Source organism: Hyla sarda, chromosome 10 (assembly GCF_029499605.1).
Source record: "Hyla sarda isolate aHylSar1 chromosome 10, aHylSar1.hap1, whole genome shotgun sequence".
Classification (NCBI taxonomy): domain Eukaryota; kingdom Metazoa; phylum Chordata; class Amphibia; order Anura; family Hylidae; genus Hyla; species Hyla sarda.
This window is the reverse complement of record NC_079198.1, coordinates 22,281,121-22,295,061: the sequence shown is the minus strand read 5'-3', so window position 1 is coordinate 22,295,061 and position 13,941 is coordinate 22,281,121. Positions and strand designations below refer to the sequence as shown.

At 42.2% G+C, this 13,941-nt stretch overlaps 1 protein-coding gene across 1 annotated transcript in view; it reads right to left on the bottom strand.

Annotated features, from left to right (window-relative positions):
* Positions 1 to 4,891: 4,891 nt before the first annotated feature.
* Positions 4,892 to 13,941, bottom strand: part of SCT (secretin) — an 88,543-nt gene continuing 79,493 nt past the window's right edge. The window contains exons 5-7 of the mRNA XM_056541947.1: positions 11,765 to 11,878; positions 10,036 to 10,147; positions 4,892 to 5,401 (exon numbers count right to left, since the gene is read on the bottom strand). Of these exons, the coding sequence (XP_056397922.1) occupies positions 5,393 to 5,401; positions 10,036 to 10,147; positions 11,765 to 11,878 (235 nt within the window). The 3' untranslated portion in view covers positions 4,892 to 5,392. The remainder of the gene's footprint in view (positions 5,402 to 10,035; positions 10,148 to 11,764; positions 11,879 to 13,941) is intronic.

Genomic DNA, 13,941 nt, shown 5'->3' with positions numbered 1-13,941 from the left:
GCAGTCATTCGCCGATCGGACACCGAGGAGGCAGGTAAGGGCCCTCCCAGTGTCCTGTCAGCTGTTCGGGAACAGCCCAACTGAGCAGCCGGGTCACTTTTACTTTCGCTTTAGAAGCGGCGGTCAGCTTTGACCGCCGCTTCTAAAGGGTTAATACCGCACATCGCCGCAATCGGCGATGTGTGGTATTAGCCGCGGGTCCCGGCCGTTGATGAGTGCCGGGACCGACGCTTCATATCGCGGGAGCCGGCGCAGGACGTAAATATACGTCATGCGTCGTTAAGGGGTTAATGCAAGTCTATGGCAGGGGGCGTGACGACCGCCATGCCTCCTCCCATAGACTTGTATTGACGGGGGCGGGCCATGACGTCACGAGGGGCAGAGCCGTGATGTAACGATGTTCCGGCCCCTGTATGGCCCGTCATTACGTGCAGAGCGATCTCGCTCTGTACAGTAATGACAGCGGGGTGCTGCAGCAACGATCCTAGGGGTCCTCAGCAGCGGGACCCCAGCGATCTGACATCTTATCCCCTATCCTTTGGATAGGGGATAAGATGTCTAGGGACGGAGTACCCCTTTAAGCAGAAGGGGGTTTAACCCTTCCATGAGATTCGTTTATTAGGCCAGATTCCCACTTTGCAAAAATTTCGCCACATATTTTATTTGACGCGCACATTTTTGTCTGTGATTGGTAAATATATAACCTCAATTTTTTTTTTTTTTTTGCTGCACCTTTTATACCAATAACAGGTCAAAAGGCACTTGAGATAAAATATGCCACCAAATTTTACAAAGTGTGAACCTGGCCTTAAGATGTTGTCCAATCTGCAGACATCATGTTATAAAGCTGGAGGAGCTGAGCGGATTGATATATAGTTTTGTGGGTAAAGTTCCAGGGTAGCTTGCCATTTATTCATGTAAATCTCTGCTCCTTCTGGGCTAAGTAGTCAAGTGGGCGGTCCTAATCAGTGATTGATTACCAGCTATCTGTCATAAAGAGAACCTGTCACAAAATAAAACTTTTAATATAGAGTTCCTTGTGTAATTAGCAGATACTTTCCTCTTCACTTGCTTTTAAAATTATCATCATAAATATGTTAAAAATGTAATGGAAAAATCGGCCATTAGGTGGCTCTGTTCTGGTCCCTGCTGCAATTAATACAGTAAGATTGGTCTCCTCCCGGCCTGGCAGGAGACCAAACTCAGGAAGTGTTTCTATACACTGAGCTTGATTGACAGCTGCACAGAGCCTCACTGAAAGCTGCACAGACTTAAAGCTGCATAGAGCCTGTGTTTTTTTATTCATCACATCGCTGCAAAGATGTGAGGGCGGAAGTGGTCCCCCAGCAGGCTTCAGTGATGTCATGCCTGCTGGGAAACGCCCACTTTCTCCTGCTGGAAGATTGCACTATGTGAGCAAGAATAAAGGTAAGATACACAGCTTTTTAAGGCTCTGAAAAAATGTTAACGGCGAGAGGGGTGTTAGGAGTAGTTAGGGAACATAGCCTGAGTTAGTTTAGAAGTTTTAGTTTTAATTTGGTGACAGGTACTCTGTAAGTGTATGCAGACAGCTGTCAATCACTGAGTAGGACCGCCTACTTAGCCCAAAATGAGAAGAGATTTACTTATTGGTGTAAATCTCTGATCATTCTGTATTAACTAGTCAAGTGGGTGGTCCTAATCAGTGATTGATTGCCAGCTATCATGTGCATGCAGACAGCTGTTAATCACTGCGTAGAACCGCCCACATGACTACTTAGAGATTGAGAAGAGATTTACTTATTAATGTCATTCTGATCATTCTGGGCTAAGTAGTCATGTGGGCAGTCCTAATCAGTGATTGATAACTAGTTATCTGTCTAAATGCATGCAGACAGCTGTCAATCACTGAATAAGACCACATACATGACTAATTAGCCCAAAATGAGCAGAGATTTACTTATTCATAAAAAAATCTCTGATCATCCTGGGCTAAGAAGCCATGTGGGCGGTCCTAATCAGTGATTAATTGAAAGCTGTCTGTATAAGTGCATGTATACAGCTGTCATTCGCCAAGTAGGACCGCCCACGTGACTACTTAGCCCAGAATAAGCAGAAATTTACATGAATAAGTGACAAGTTATCCTGGAACTCTTCCCACAAAACTTTGTCAATCTGCTCAGCTCCTCCTGTTCTATAACAGTGTTTCCCAACCCGGGTGCCTCCAGTTGTTGCAAAACTACAACCCCCAGCATGCCTGGACAGCCGAAGGCTTGGAGTTGCTGTTTTCCAACAGCTGGAGGCACACTGGTTGGGAAACACTGCTCTATAACATGCAGTCTGCAGTTTGGACAGGTTTCCTTCAACCTTCACTCAGTGATACGGTGCCACCAACATAGTCCGTGGTGCTGCATAAACAAAAATATTCTAAATCGATTACATTTATTCAGCCTCACTCGCTTAAGACAAAATCCATGTATCGGTTTCCCCATTTTTCAGGCAGGCGGATATACTTTGAGATATATATAATCTCCCACTCTAATATTGGCTTAGCCTTAAAAGAAAGCTTGTAAAATCTCAAATAAAGAGGTCAAGTTAATATCAAAGAATTTCCCAAGCTGAGGGGGAAAGATATGATGGATAGCGTAATTATGGCCATGGTGGGAAATCCTTTCACATGGTGCAAATAGGAAAAAAGACTGTACTACTACATGCATGGTATTACACCAATTCTAATGGGATTGCTTTATACTGACTGAATTATGAAGATGTCAGCAGATATAAGCAGTGGTGGAAAGAGAGAGAGAGAAGTATGTTTATGAGAACTAAGGAGGAGGACTATAAGGCCACCTTTAGTCAAAATTCGGTCTTGGGCATACATCATAATGGTGCCCTGATACATGCAATCTTCATTCCAATAGCTTGATCTTTGGTGACCTTACAACACCTGAAGATGGCATCATAGTGCCTGAAGGTCCAATGGGTGCTTTAATCCATGGTGACCCAGTGGAAACTGTAAGCTCTAGCAGTTTGTCACAGGTAGCGCTCAGACTTGCTGACTGCAAGCACACCCCTGTTTCTGCTGCCGGTATTGTGCGGTTCGCATCCCGTGATGCGAACGCATGCGACAGCAGGGTCATCCCTCACCTCCTTCCTGCTCAGTCTCCTCCACTCTCCGTGTCTGCCTGAACGCGCGTCCCCGCCTCCTAGGGCCAGCGCACCATTGATTGGTGCTAGTCTGTTTTGTCCCTATATAACCCCACACTTCCTTAGAACTTTGCTGGATCTTTGTGCCATTATTGCCCGAGAGAAAGCGTTTACTTGTGACTTGCCTTGCCGTGTATTTGACCCCTTGCTACGTGACCTGACCTTGCTCCTGTGCCGCCGGCCTTCTGACCTCTTGCTACATAACCTGACCTTTCTTCAGTGCCACCAGCCCTGACCTCCCACCTGTCCTGTGTGTGTGCCTCCTCCTTCCTGTGCCACGGGATACCTCGGCTGCCTGTGAGGACCTGTGTGCCATCTGCCGCAGCAAGTCCATCCCACTGTGCGGCAGGCTCTGGTGAAACCAGTGGTACCTTAGATTCCTCTCCCTGCTACGGCCCACACCATCATCCTCACAGGTTCCGTGGTTCCACTTCACCACAGCCGTAACACAGTTCAGAAGACATTGCAGTAACTGGTGACCAGGACACTATCTGAAAGGGGTTGTCCATCCTTGGAGCACCTGCAGGGACACCAAACATTACGGATTGTCCAATGCCTTAAAAAAAATAACAGTACTCATGTCTAGAATCCCCCAGCAGTCCACACCAGTAAGAATGTTCTGTAGTGACATGTGACCACTGCAGCCAACCAATAGCCTCAGTGACCACCGAAATCTGTCTTAGACTGCCAGGGGGTTAAAGAGATGAGTGGAGTTTTTTTTAACCTCTTTAATCTCTGGTGTTCCAGAATTTTTGATAAACCACATTTAAGGGAGCCCTAATAGGGGCCATGTGAGTGGGCCCAACTCAGGCTTAATCGAATCATCCTTCTATGGATTGAACATGGAATCTCATCATAAGGACTAAGGGCAGAGTGTAGGGAGGGGTAACACCTGCTAGGCTGTATTGGGTTGGTGGGATGTTAATATGCAGCCATTGTCACTTTTGAGTGGTTATAGCGTCCCCTATCCAACAATGACTCACCAATGCATTGTTGTAAGCAAGAGATGGTAAACCAACGCCACAACTGATATTAAAAAGTGGTTGTACATGATCTGAAAAACATAGCCACTTTCCTCTGGAAACAGCGCCATAACTGTGTATAGGCTGTGTAGTAACACAGGGCTTATCCAGTGAAAAAAAAAAAAAAGTATCCCCTTTCCAAATGGTAGGGAATAAGAATCTGATTCCAGAGGGGGTTGTCCCAACCTCTGGGACCCCCCTATGATCTCCAGAGTGTGTCCCTTCTAGCTACATCCAGCAGAAGATGTAATGTAGCCATCTGCTGCTCGATGCATATAGACTATAGGAGTGCTGGAGATACCCAAGTACAACATTCGTGTATCTCCAGCGCTCCCATAGACAGGGCAGTTTGTGGCTCCATGCAGTTGGGAGAGCCAGGTCTTGTTCTGGAGATCAGATGTTTATCTATATTTTTATAGAAAGAAGATACATTTTAAAAAGAAAGCAGACATTTTTTTTTTTCAAATCGTAAACAACATGCCGGTACTATGGCTCCAAACATCCACGTGTGTAGAGTGAACAGAGTCACTGAACGAACTGGTACCCTGTCACCCAAGAGGCTATATTAACCATTCATATAGACCAGTAATATAAAATGGAGTCAGTTTGGAGCATAAGGATTTAATATTCTTAGATTTTATTCAAACAGACCAAGCAATAAAGCACATAACATTGATTTTCTGGACTGATCCTTCCTGATTCTTGACCAATTACGACTGCAGGTGGAAACCATTTTCATTTCAAAAAGCCCTTGTTCCTACATTTCTATGAGTTGGACAATATCAATAAATAAGCTGCTATAATATAAATATGGCTAACAAACTGCGATCATAGTGATGTGACAGAACAAGTTCCGGATCTAGGTGTCGGAGGGTGACGGGACAATGATCAGCAACGATTACTAGAAGAGCCTCTTTAGTTATTCTATAGCAGCCTGTGCTCTTCCATTGAATCATGCCGATCCATCCAACCATGAAGACGTGTCGGTGCATGAACAATATGTTGCACATCTCCAGTTAGCAGAGCGTTGCTGGTGTCCATTGTTGTGATGTAATGTTGCTGGGGTAGAAACATCTAAACTTTTCAATCCTTAATTTGTCGCGGGGAATGTGGATGAATGTGGACTATGATTGCTGTGTTTAGCTTCTAATAGATTTTTCCATGTAGTATATTAGCTATTAGCTCTAGTAATCCTGCAAAGAAGAAATATAATAGGTATCAGTGCATACACCAAAAAATAATGAAACTCATCTAACTCATTCTATTTCTTGGAAACATTACATGCGTCAGGTTCCATTATATTTTTATAGTTGCTTTATCCCAGGGTGTGAGCTCAAGTGACAGACGAAGGTCTACAAAGAGGAGTATTCATTGCTTGCTCTTAGTTCATGCATGTGGAGTGTGGAGTGTCATGTGGGGTCTCGGCCCCAGAGTATGTTTCATTTACAAACTAGTTCAGTTCGGAACAACAGTAAACAATCTGACTGTAAATTATTTATTACTATCATTCAATGTAATAATAATAATAATTATTCAATGTAGTAGTAGTAATAATAATAATAATCAATGTAGTAGTAGCAGTAGTAGTAATAGTAGTAATAATAATAATTATCATTAGTCAATGTAGTAGTAGTAGTAATAATAATAATAATTATGAATTATTATTATATATATTTTTTTTTTACTTTGTTGTGTTTATAGGGCTAGGTTGGTTGTAATAAATAAAAATTTGTTCTAATTGTTATCATTTGTTTAGGCTTTTTTTTAAAGCTGTACTCCACTGCTCAGCGTTGGGAACAAACCGTTCCAAATGCCCCCTCATGACATCTTAGCCCCCTCAATGCAAGTCTATGGGAGGGGGCGTGACGGCTGTCACGCCCCCTCCCATAGACTTGCATTGAGGGGGTGGGGCGTGATGTCATGAGGGGGCGTGACTACAACTTCACGAGCTCCCAGCGTCGGCTTGTTCCAAATGCTGAGCAGCAGAGTACCCCATTGTAAGGATAGATTCACACTACATTTTCAGCATATACATTTGCAGTGTATCCATTAGCTCCCATTCCCCCAAAGTGAATATGGTGTCCTTCTTTCCCGACTCCAGATAGATCAGAATAAATCCCTGGATTAATGTTCTGTCCCTATAAATCTAGTATCCATAACCTGTAATAGTAAAGGAGAGGCAGGATCAGCTCACCTGGCATACACCCGCTGCAGCACGGACAGGTGCGGATTCACCTAGTAGCAATCAAGAAGAAGAACAGGGTCCAGCGCAGCTTCTCACAGATATGCGGCTTTATTATATCATGCAGATAACACACAGGACATACACGTAGGTGACGCGTTTCGGCCGGTGGCACCCGGCATTATTCATACAAATTTGTATGAATAAGGCCGGGTGCCACCGGCCGAAACGCGTCACCTCCGTGTATGTCCTGTGTGTTATCTGCATGATATAATAAAGCCACATATCTGTGAGAAGCTGCACTGGACCCTGTTCTTCTTCTTCATAACCTGTAATGTTGTTGTTCTCCAGAAATTTATCCAGGCCCCTTTTGAATTATTTTCTTGAATTCACCATGACCACCTCCTCTGGCAGAAAGTTCAATAGTCTTACTGCTCTTACAGTAAAGAATCCCCATCTTTGTTGGTGTAGAAACCTTCGTTTAATAAATTAAAAATGTTTAGCAGTCTGGATATTGGCTCAGTTATATTTGGCTCCATAAAAATGAAAGCAACACATGTCTTGGCACATTCTTTTGGAATATCTGCGCCAACAGCTGTCAATCCACCAAGTTGAACTTGGTATACAATGTGGCAAAGTTGCGCCTTTGGCGCAAAATAATGGTTTAAATGAAAAGTGGCTAAAATTTTGACGCATCATGTACAGAGCATTTGACAAGATTTTGCCACAAAACAAACAAACAAAAAAGTTAAATGTTTTTCTCCAGTAATCCGTAGCAAAAAATTGAGGCAACATACTATTGAATGGAGGCAACAGCTGTTTTGTACCTAATAGTACATCATTGGGCCGATATATTCCATTAGGTACGAAACAGCTGTTGCCTCTGTTCAATAATACACCCCTGCTGTCGATAGATGTCTGTTCCCCCCTGATAAAGTAATGTGAGTATATCTCTTAATAAAAAAAATTCAATGGTGAGCGGTGAGTGCCGCTATTCAATTCTTTGGATGAAAAGGAGAGAGGACATCTTTGTACTCTGGTGACCTCGTGACCAAGGACAGTTCTCCATTGCCTTTATAATGGATAAGGTTACAAATTCTAAGGCCTAGAAGCCCCAACATTCATGAACGTGCAGAGGTTTTATTATTTAGATAGGTTTCCTTCTATGGCACCAAGCTGCAACCAAAAGTGCCCAAAAAAAGTTTTCAGGTAATGAGTATGCAGAAGGCAATTTATAGGAGTTCTTATAGGGCAAAACTACTATAATACTGTACCTTATAAAAAAAAGAATAAGGAAATAGGAAGATGGATTTCTATATCTACCTAGAATAGCTTCAATAGTGTCTATATAGATTGTACTGATCACATGTACTGCTCAGTATTCAGACACTTGGCAGCATTGATACAGACGCAAGCTATCCCAGCATCCTGCCCTCCCCATGGCTTCTATTAGACATTAATCCTTCGAGCTTATGGTACAGACTGTAGAAGGCACGTGTCCAATCCACAAGAGGTGGGGGCTGCTGCTTCCTCCCAGATTATCGTCTTATATCATTATCTGCTTCCTTGACATACCCGTTATGGAATAATCTTATTATTTGCTGTGTAAAGGGGTATTTTCCCAAGGCAAGAGAGTAGGCCACAAAGGATGGCATGTCTAAACCGGTGGAGATGATTGAGCTTTGCCCATTGGCTACTATTGCTTGCAGTGTATGACGGCAGTATATGCCTGGAGCAGAGACCACACAAGCAAGTGGGCCAATGTCACCACATGAATGATGCTGGGACCGGCTCCTTGGATTCATACTGACATCTGCATGCTAAACTCAGATGCAAGGGGAGATTACAAACTAGAACACTGCAATCAAACAGCTTTTTGAGATTTACTAAAACTGTCTAATACTTTTTTAGTGTAAACGTAGACCAGACAGTCTGAGAATGCATCCGAATTATAGTGGCACAAGTATACTACAGTAGGCAAATGGGTTGTCCAGGCAATGTACATAGTTACATAGTTCATAAGGTTAAAAAAAAGACAAGAGTCCATCAAATTCAACCTAAATCTCTACTGTGTAAAAGGAGTTATCCAGAAATAGAACAGAGCTAATTTCTTTCAAACAGCTCCCCGTCTGTCCCCAGGTTGGGCGTGGTATTACAACTTGGCTTTAATTACTTCAATGGAACTGAGCTGCAGAACCACATCCAACCTGGAGACAGACCGGTAGCGTTTTTTGAAAGAAATTAGCTCTGTTTTCCTATTCCTGGATAACCCCTTTAATCCAGAGAAAGGTAAAAAAAAAAATACCATTATGAGGCTGATGCCAATTGCCCCATAATCGAGGAAAAAATCCTTCCTGACTCACATTTTCTTCATAGCTGGGGGTGGTGAAGAAATTATAAAGATGCTATTCTCATCTCCTTTGATTCCCCGGTGCTCCCGGTCCTTTGCTGGTCTCTACTTCTTCTGGGTTCTGTGTCGCCCCAACCCCACAGGACCTGTCAGCTCAGCCAACCAGTATCCTTAGTGGTGTTCTGCCTCAGTCAGTAATAGGCTTAGTGGGCAGGTGCTGTGTAGTTGGGACAACACAGAATCTGAAGAAAACTAAGAAAAGCAGAGGACCAGGAGCATTGACATGGCAGCTGTGGGGGATCAGAGGAGGGGAGATTAGCATGGTTATTATTTTCGTACCGCCCCAAGTCATAGAGAAAATCTTAGTTGCGCCAGGACAAGCCCTTAAAGGGGTACTCCACTCCCCAGCGTTTGGAACACTTCGTTCCGAACGCTGGGAGCGGCCTTCGGCGGTCGCCGCGTTCCCTCGTGACATCATGCCCCGCCCTCTCAATGCAAGTCTATGGGAGGGAGCATGACAGCCGTCACACCCCCTACGAAAGACTTGCATTGAGGGGTCGGGTGTGACGTCACGAAGGGCAGGACGTGACATCACGAGGGGGCGTGGTGACCCCTGAAGCCCGCTCCCAGCGTTCAGAACAAAGTGTTCCAAACGCTGGGGAGTGGAGTACCCCTTTAAGTGTCCCTGACACAGGTGTGCCCTTTAAATTACCCCAAATACACGTCTGTTTCCTTATGTGCAAGCAACAGGTATACTATCTGTTCTGCCTAGCACCTGCCACAAAGGTGCATTGTGATTACAATAGGCACTGCACTGGTTGAGCCCCCAATGGCCTATATGCTTTATTTCAGTGTTTCCCAAACCCTGAGGCTGATCTCACAGGTGGGGCACCCCTAGTTGTTGGTAAGGTACAGCTGGGGAGGCAGTTTTCAGGTGACTATAAGCTGCACAAGCCATTACTGTCTGGCAGGTAAGTACGAAACTCACCTTATGGTGGATAACCCCATTAGTGTTTATACAGAGTTTAGTAGACAAATGAAAAGGTAGCAATATTCTTAATTTTTGTATGTACTTCTACCACAGGCATTCTCTTGGTCTGCGGGTTGAGGTTTGATAAGTCCTGCATTATTCCACATCTATATATATATATATATATATATATATATATATGTATATATATATATATATATATATATATATAGTAAAGGGGCACTCCCTAAAAGTTCTGAATTGTTATTATTCATCTGGACAACTTAATAATGAGTTTCTTTGAATAATATGGTGTCTCAGTTACCTGCGCTCTGTGTTGCTGCTGTGATGGATATGGCGCCCTGTACAAAAGATCCAAGATTGCGGAGCATAGCTGACCATATGCTACATCATTAGGACTCTTAATCTGTAATCTGCTATAAAAAGAACACATTCACATTATTTACATGGAAAATAGATTGTTAACCAGACAAGCCCTCTACAGTGACCCCATAGTGAAAAATACTACACAACCCTACACAGCAAAACCCACTGGGAGTGAGAGCAATGACTACCATTGGCACTGGAATATTAATATAATGGGGGCACTGTGGCAGTCACTCTTAAACCAAAGGTGACAATACTTGATAAATGTTGGCCAAATCATTGATTTCGATGGGACTGGCTGGCACGTATCCCCTATTATGTGTCCTGCATTTCTTGGGCCCAATAAAAACACCACAAAAAACTGCACCTATTTTATTTCTCTTACATGACACAGTTTTTGTCTCATTGTTTTTTCCTAATATAGTTTGTATTAGTAAATGCACAGTTTTTTGTGGTGTTTTTTTTACCTTTAATTTCTCATTGTATGTTTTGTGATTCTTTGATCATGTGATTTTTGAATCTTTATTGAAGAAGGGGAGGAAAAAACTGAAAAAAACGCCCACACACTTTTACACGTACTTTTTTTTCTAGACTTTTTTTGTCAACCTGACGAGATTTATTAGAGGAAAAACAGAGCTAGAGCTTGCTGCGTTAATAAAAAGACTGCCACTGACCCCCAAAAAATGCCATAAACAAAAATGTTATGGTCTAACGTATTATATTTTCCTATTCATTCCCAGCTAACATCTGGATGCATTAATAAAATGCCATTCATCATTGTTTTTAATGGGGCTTTGCTGAAAAACACCTTGTCTTAAACATCCTTTAAAGGGGTATTCCGGGCAAAAAATTTTCCTTTGGATAGGGGATAAAATGTTTTTGCCCGGAATACCCCATTAAAGGGGTACTCCGGTGAAAAACTTTTATTTTTATTTTAAATCAACTGGTGCCAGAAAGTTAAACAGATTTGTAAATTACTTCTATTACAAAATCTTAATCCTTCCTGTACTTTTTAGCTGCTGAATACTACAGTGGAAATTCTTTTCCGTTTGAAACACAGAGCTCTCTGCTGACATCACGAGCACAGTCCTCTCTGCTGACATCTCTGTCCATTTTAGGAACTGTCCAGAGTTAAAGGAAATCCCCATAGCAAACATATGCTGTTCTGGACAGTTCCTAAAATGGACAGAGATGTCAGCAGAGAGCACTGTGCTCGTGATGTCAGCAGAGAGCTCTGTGTTTCAAAAAGAAAAGTATTTCCGCTGTATTATTCAGCAGCTAATAAGTACAGGAAGGATTAATATTTTTTAATAGAAGTAATTTACAAATCTGTTTAACTTTCTGGCACCAGTTGATTTAAAAAAAAAAAAAAGTTTTTCACCGGAGTACCCCTTTAACTGTTTAGTCTAAGTTTAGACCTTCTATTAGTTGGCTTACTTTAACCAAAATTTTGCATTAAAATTTCAGCACCCAATGGTGCTATCAAGATGCAGCCTGGTCAAGTGGGATGCAAAAGTATCTTTTTTGTCACATATGCAGTGGTAATTCTGCCCTAATATGTCTTTAGATTTTTTTTCCATGTAGTTCAGTTGTAGAGTAGATGAAATATAACTCAAAACTCAACTCTGGACCTATTGAATTTCACAATACATTGGGATATTAGTTACCTGGCTTCCAATGCACTTTTGTCAGTCAATCCCAGCAGATCTGGAGAACTTTGAGAATCAGCTTGTAGGTTCAAGTTAGCAGAATCCACCTGGTAACTGTTCTCTCTCACGTCTCTGATGGTACAATAAATGTTAAGTGTAAAATGATATTGAAGAAATAGTCATAGTAAATTGGAAGTCATTGGCGGTCATTTTAATATTTGAATGCTTATATTGAAAATAGTTAATAGTGTGGGACTTTGCATCTCTCCGGGAGCTGTACTATGGTACGATACATTCATATACGCAATCACTGGGAACACCTGATCGGTGAGGGTCTCTGCTGTCAGCCCCCCCCCACAGATCACACATTCAATGGCATGAAAACCCATTTAACTAATAATGATGTTTGAGGCAGATTTATCAATGGATTTCTGCCATCTGCCCTGCGTTTTGCCTATCTCTTATCGCAGCTCTTTAACCACTTAGATGCCATTGTCAATAGTGTCAGTGTCATCCAAAGAGTCAGTGTGTGTTAGTGTGTTGTCACAGCAGCCAGTGGCCAACAATGGCCCCCTGTGCCTGATGTACCAGTAAAATACTGACAAGAAATAATACAGTGTACATTGCAGCATAGTACTGAAGCCATCAGAGAATCACACAGTCAAGTTCCAAAAAGGACTAAAAATAATAATAATTATTTCATTTCTTTATTTTGCCACATTCATAAGTTTTTAATCAATAGGGGACTTGTGGAGAGGGAATAACCCCTTTAAATGGACACTCTCATTAAAACTAATTTTTGCTGTTGCACTCCTTTATGGTAAATAAAAAAATATTACTTATGTACTTTGTTTAAAAAAAATGAAGTTTTCTATGTTTTATTTGTGTTTAATAAAACTGTCACTAGGTTTCCCTACTTGTCCAGAGCACATTTCCCCCCATCTCTTGCACATACTTTGGACTCCTGTTTGCCTGGCAGTAGTCCAAAATTAGTAAATGCAGTCTGGAGTGCTGAGGGTGGGGGGGGGGGGGGGTGTGCAGCCTTATCAAATCATAGCTCATCTCACACACTGAACTGCTGTGGGCTGTGTGTAGCAGAGTGAGGGAGGAAGTTCTCCCCTGTATGGCTTCGGATGATGTAACGCTTGCTGGGGAACGCCCCTTCCTAGTCTGTGAATCTGACTGAGACTGAACAGAAAATACAGAGCAATATCAAGGTAGAAAACTAAAAAATAGTAAAGGCAGGGGGAGGTTTATCATGATTTTCCTTTTAGCGTTGTATTGTGCATAGTCAACTATGCCATTCATTAAGATCATCTTGTGAAAAAGTACATTGCATGGCGTATATTTATTTATAGGGGGTATTTTTATTGACTAACACAAGGTCACTTATTCTGTAAGTTTTATCGTCAGCATTTTTCTGTTTTCACTACCGAGCAGTGTCCCCATTGACAACATAGATGAATATATTTCCGTAGATGGTATATATGTATAATTAAAGCCAGGCCTTTATAACTCTGGGGAGGCACAGTCATCTGCATAACCAAATGATATAAATAAATGATAAGACCTCAATAGGCTGGAGAGCTTCTCAAAGGAAACAGAAGGGAAGGCAGCAGGAGACATCTAAGGCTTCCTGATTCTCTGTACTAAAAGTCATAGCATCGGTGGAATATCATAGTAGCTTCAAATGAGTACAAATTTTAACTTTTATAGGTATAAAAACCATTGTCCACTTTAGGATTCTGCAATTTATTTTAATTAAGTATTTAAAGTTCCTCTGTCAGTAAAATAAATGCTTTTTATCAGTCAGGGTATTTATTGGACTCCGACCCTAATCGATCACGAGAACGAGCAGGAATGAAAACACTTTGCCACACTCTCCCCGCTTCTCTCCCCGCTTCTCTCCCTACTTCTCTCCCCGCTTCTCTCCCCGCTTCTCTCCCCACTTCTCTCCCCGCTTTGTGTCTGAGAGCGAGCTTGCCCCATAGACTTAAATTATGAGTCTGTCCTGGTTACGTGACACAGAGCTGGGAAACAACACACTAAGTGCGCACTTTTCCTGGATCGTGATCAGTAGGGTCTAAACACTTAGACCCTGACTGAAATAATTTTTTTTTTTTTAAAGAGTACCTGTCACCAGACTAAACTTTTAATATATTGTTCCTTATGTTATTATAAGACACTTTCCTTTT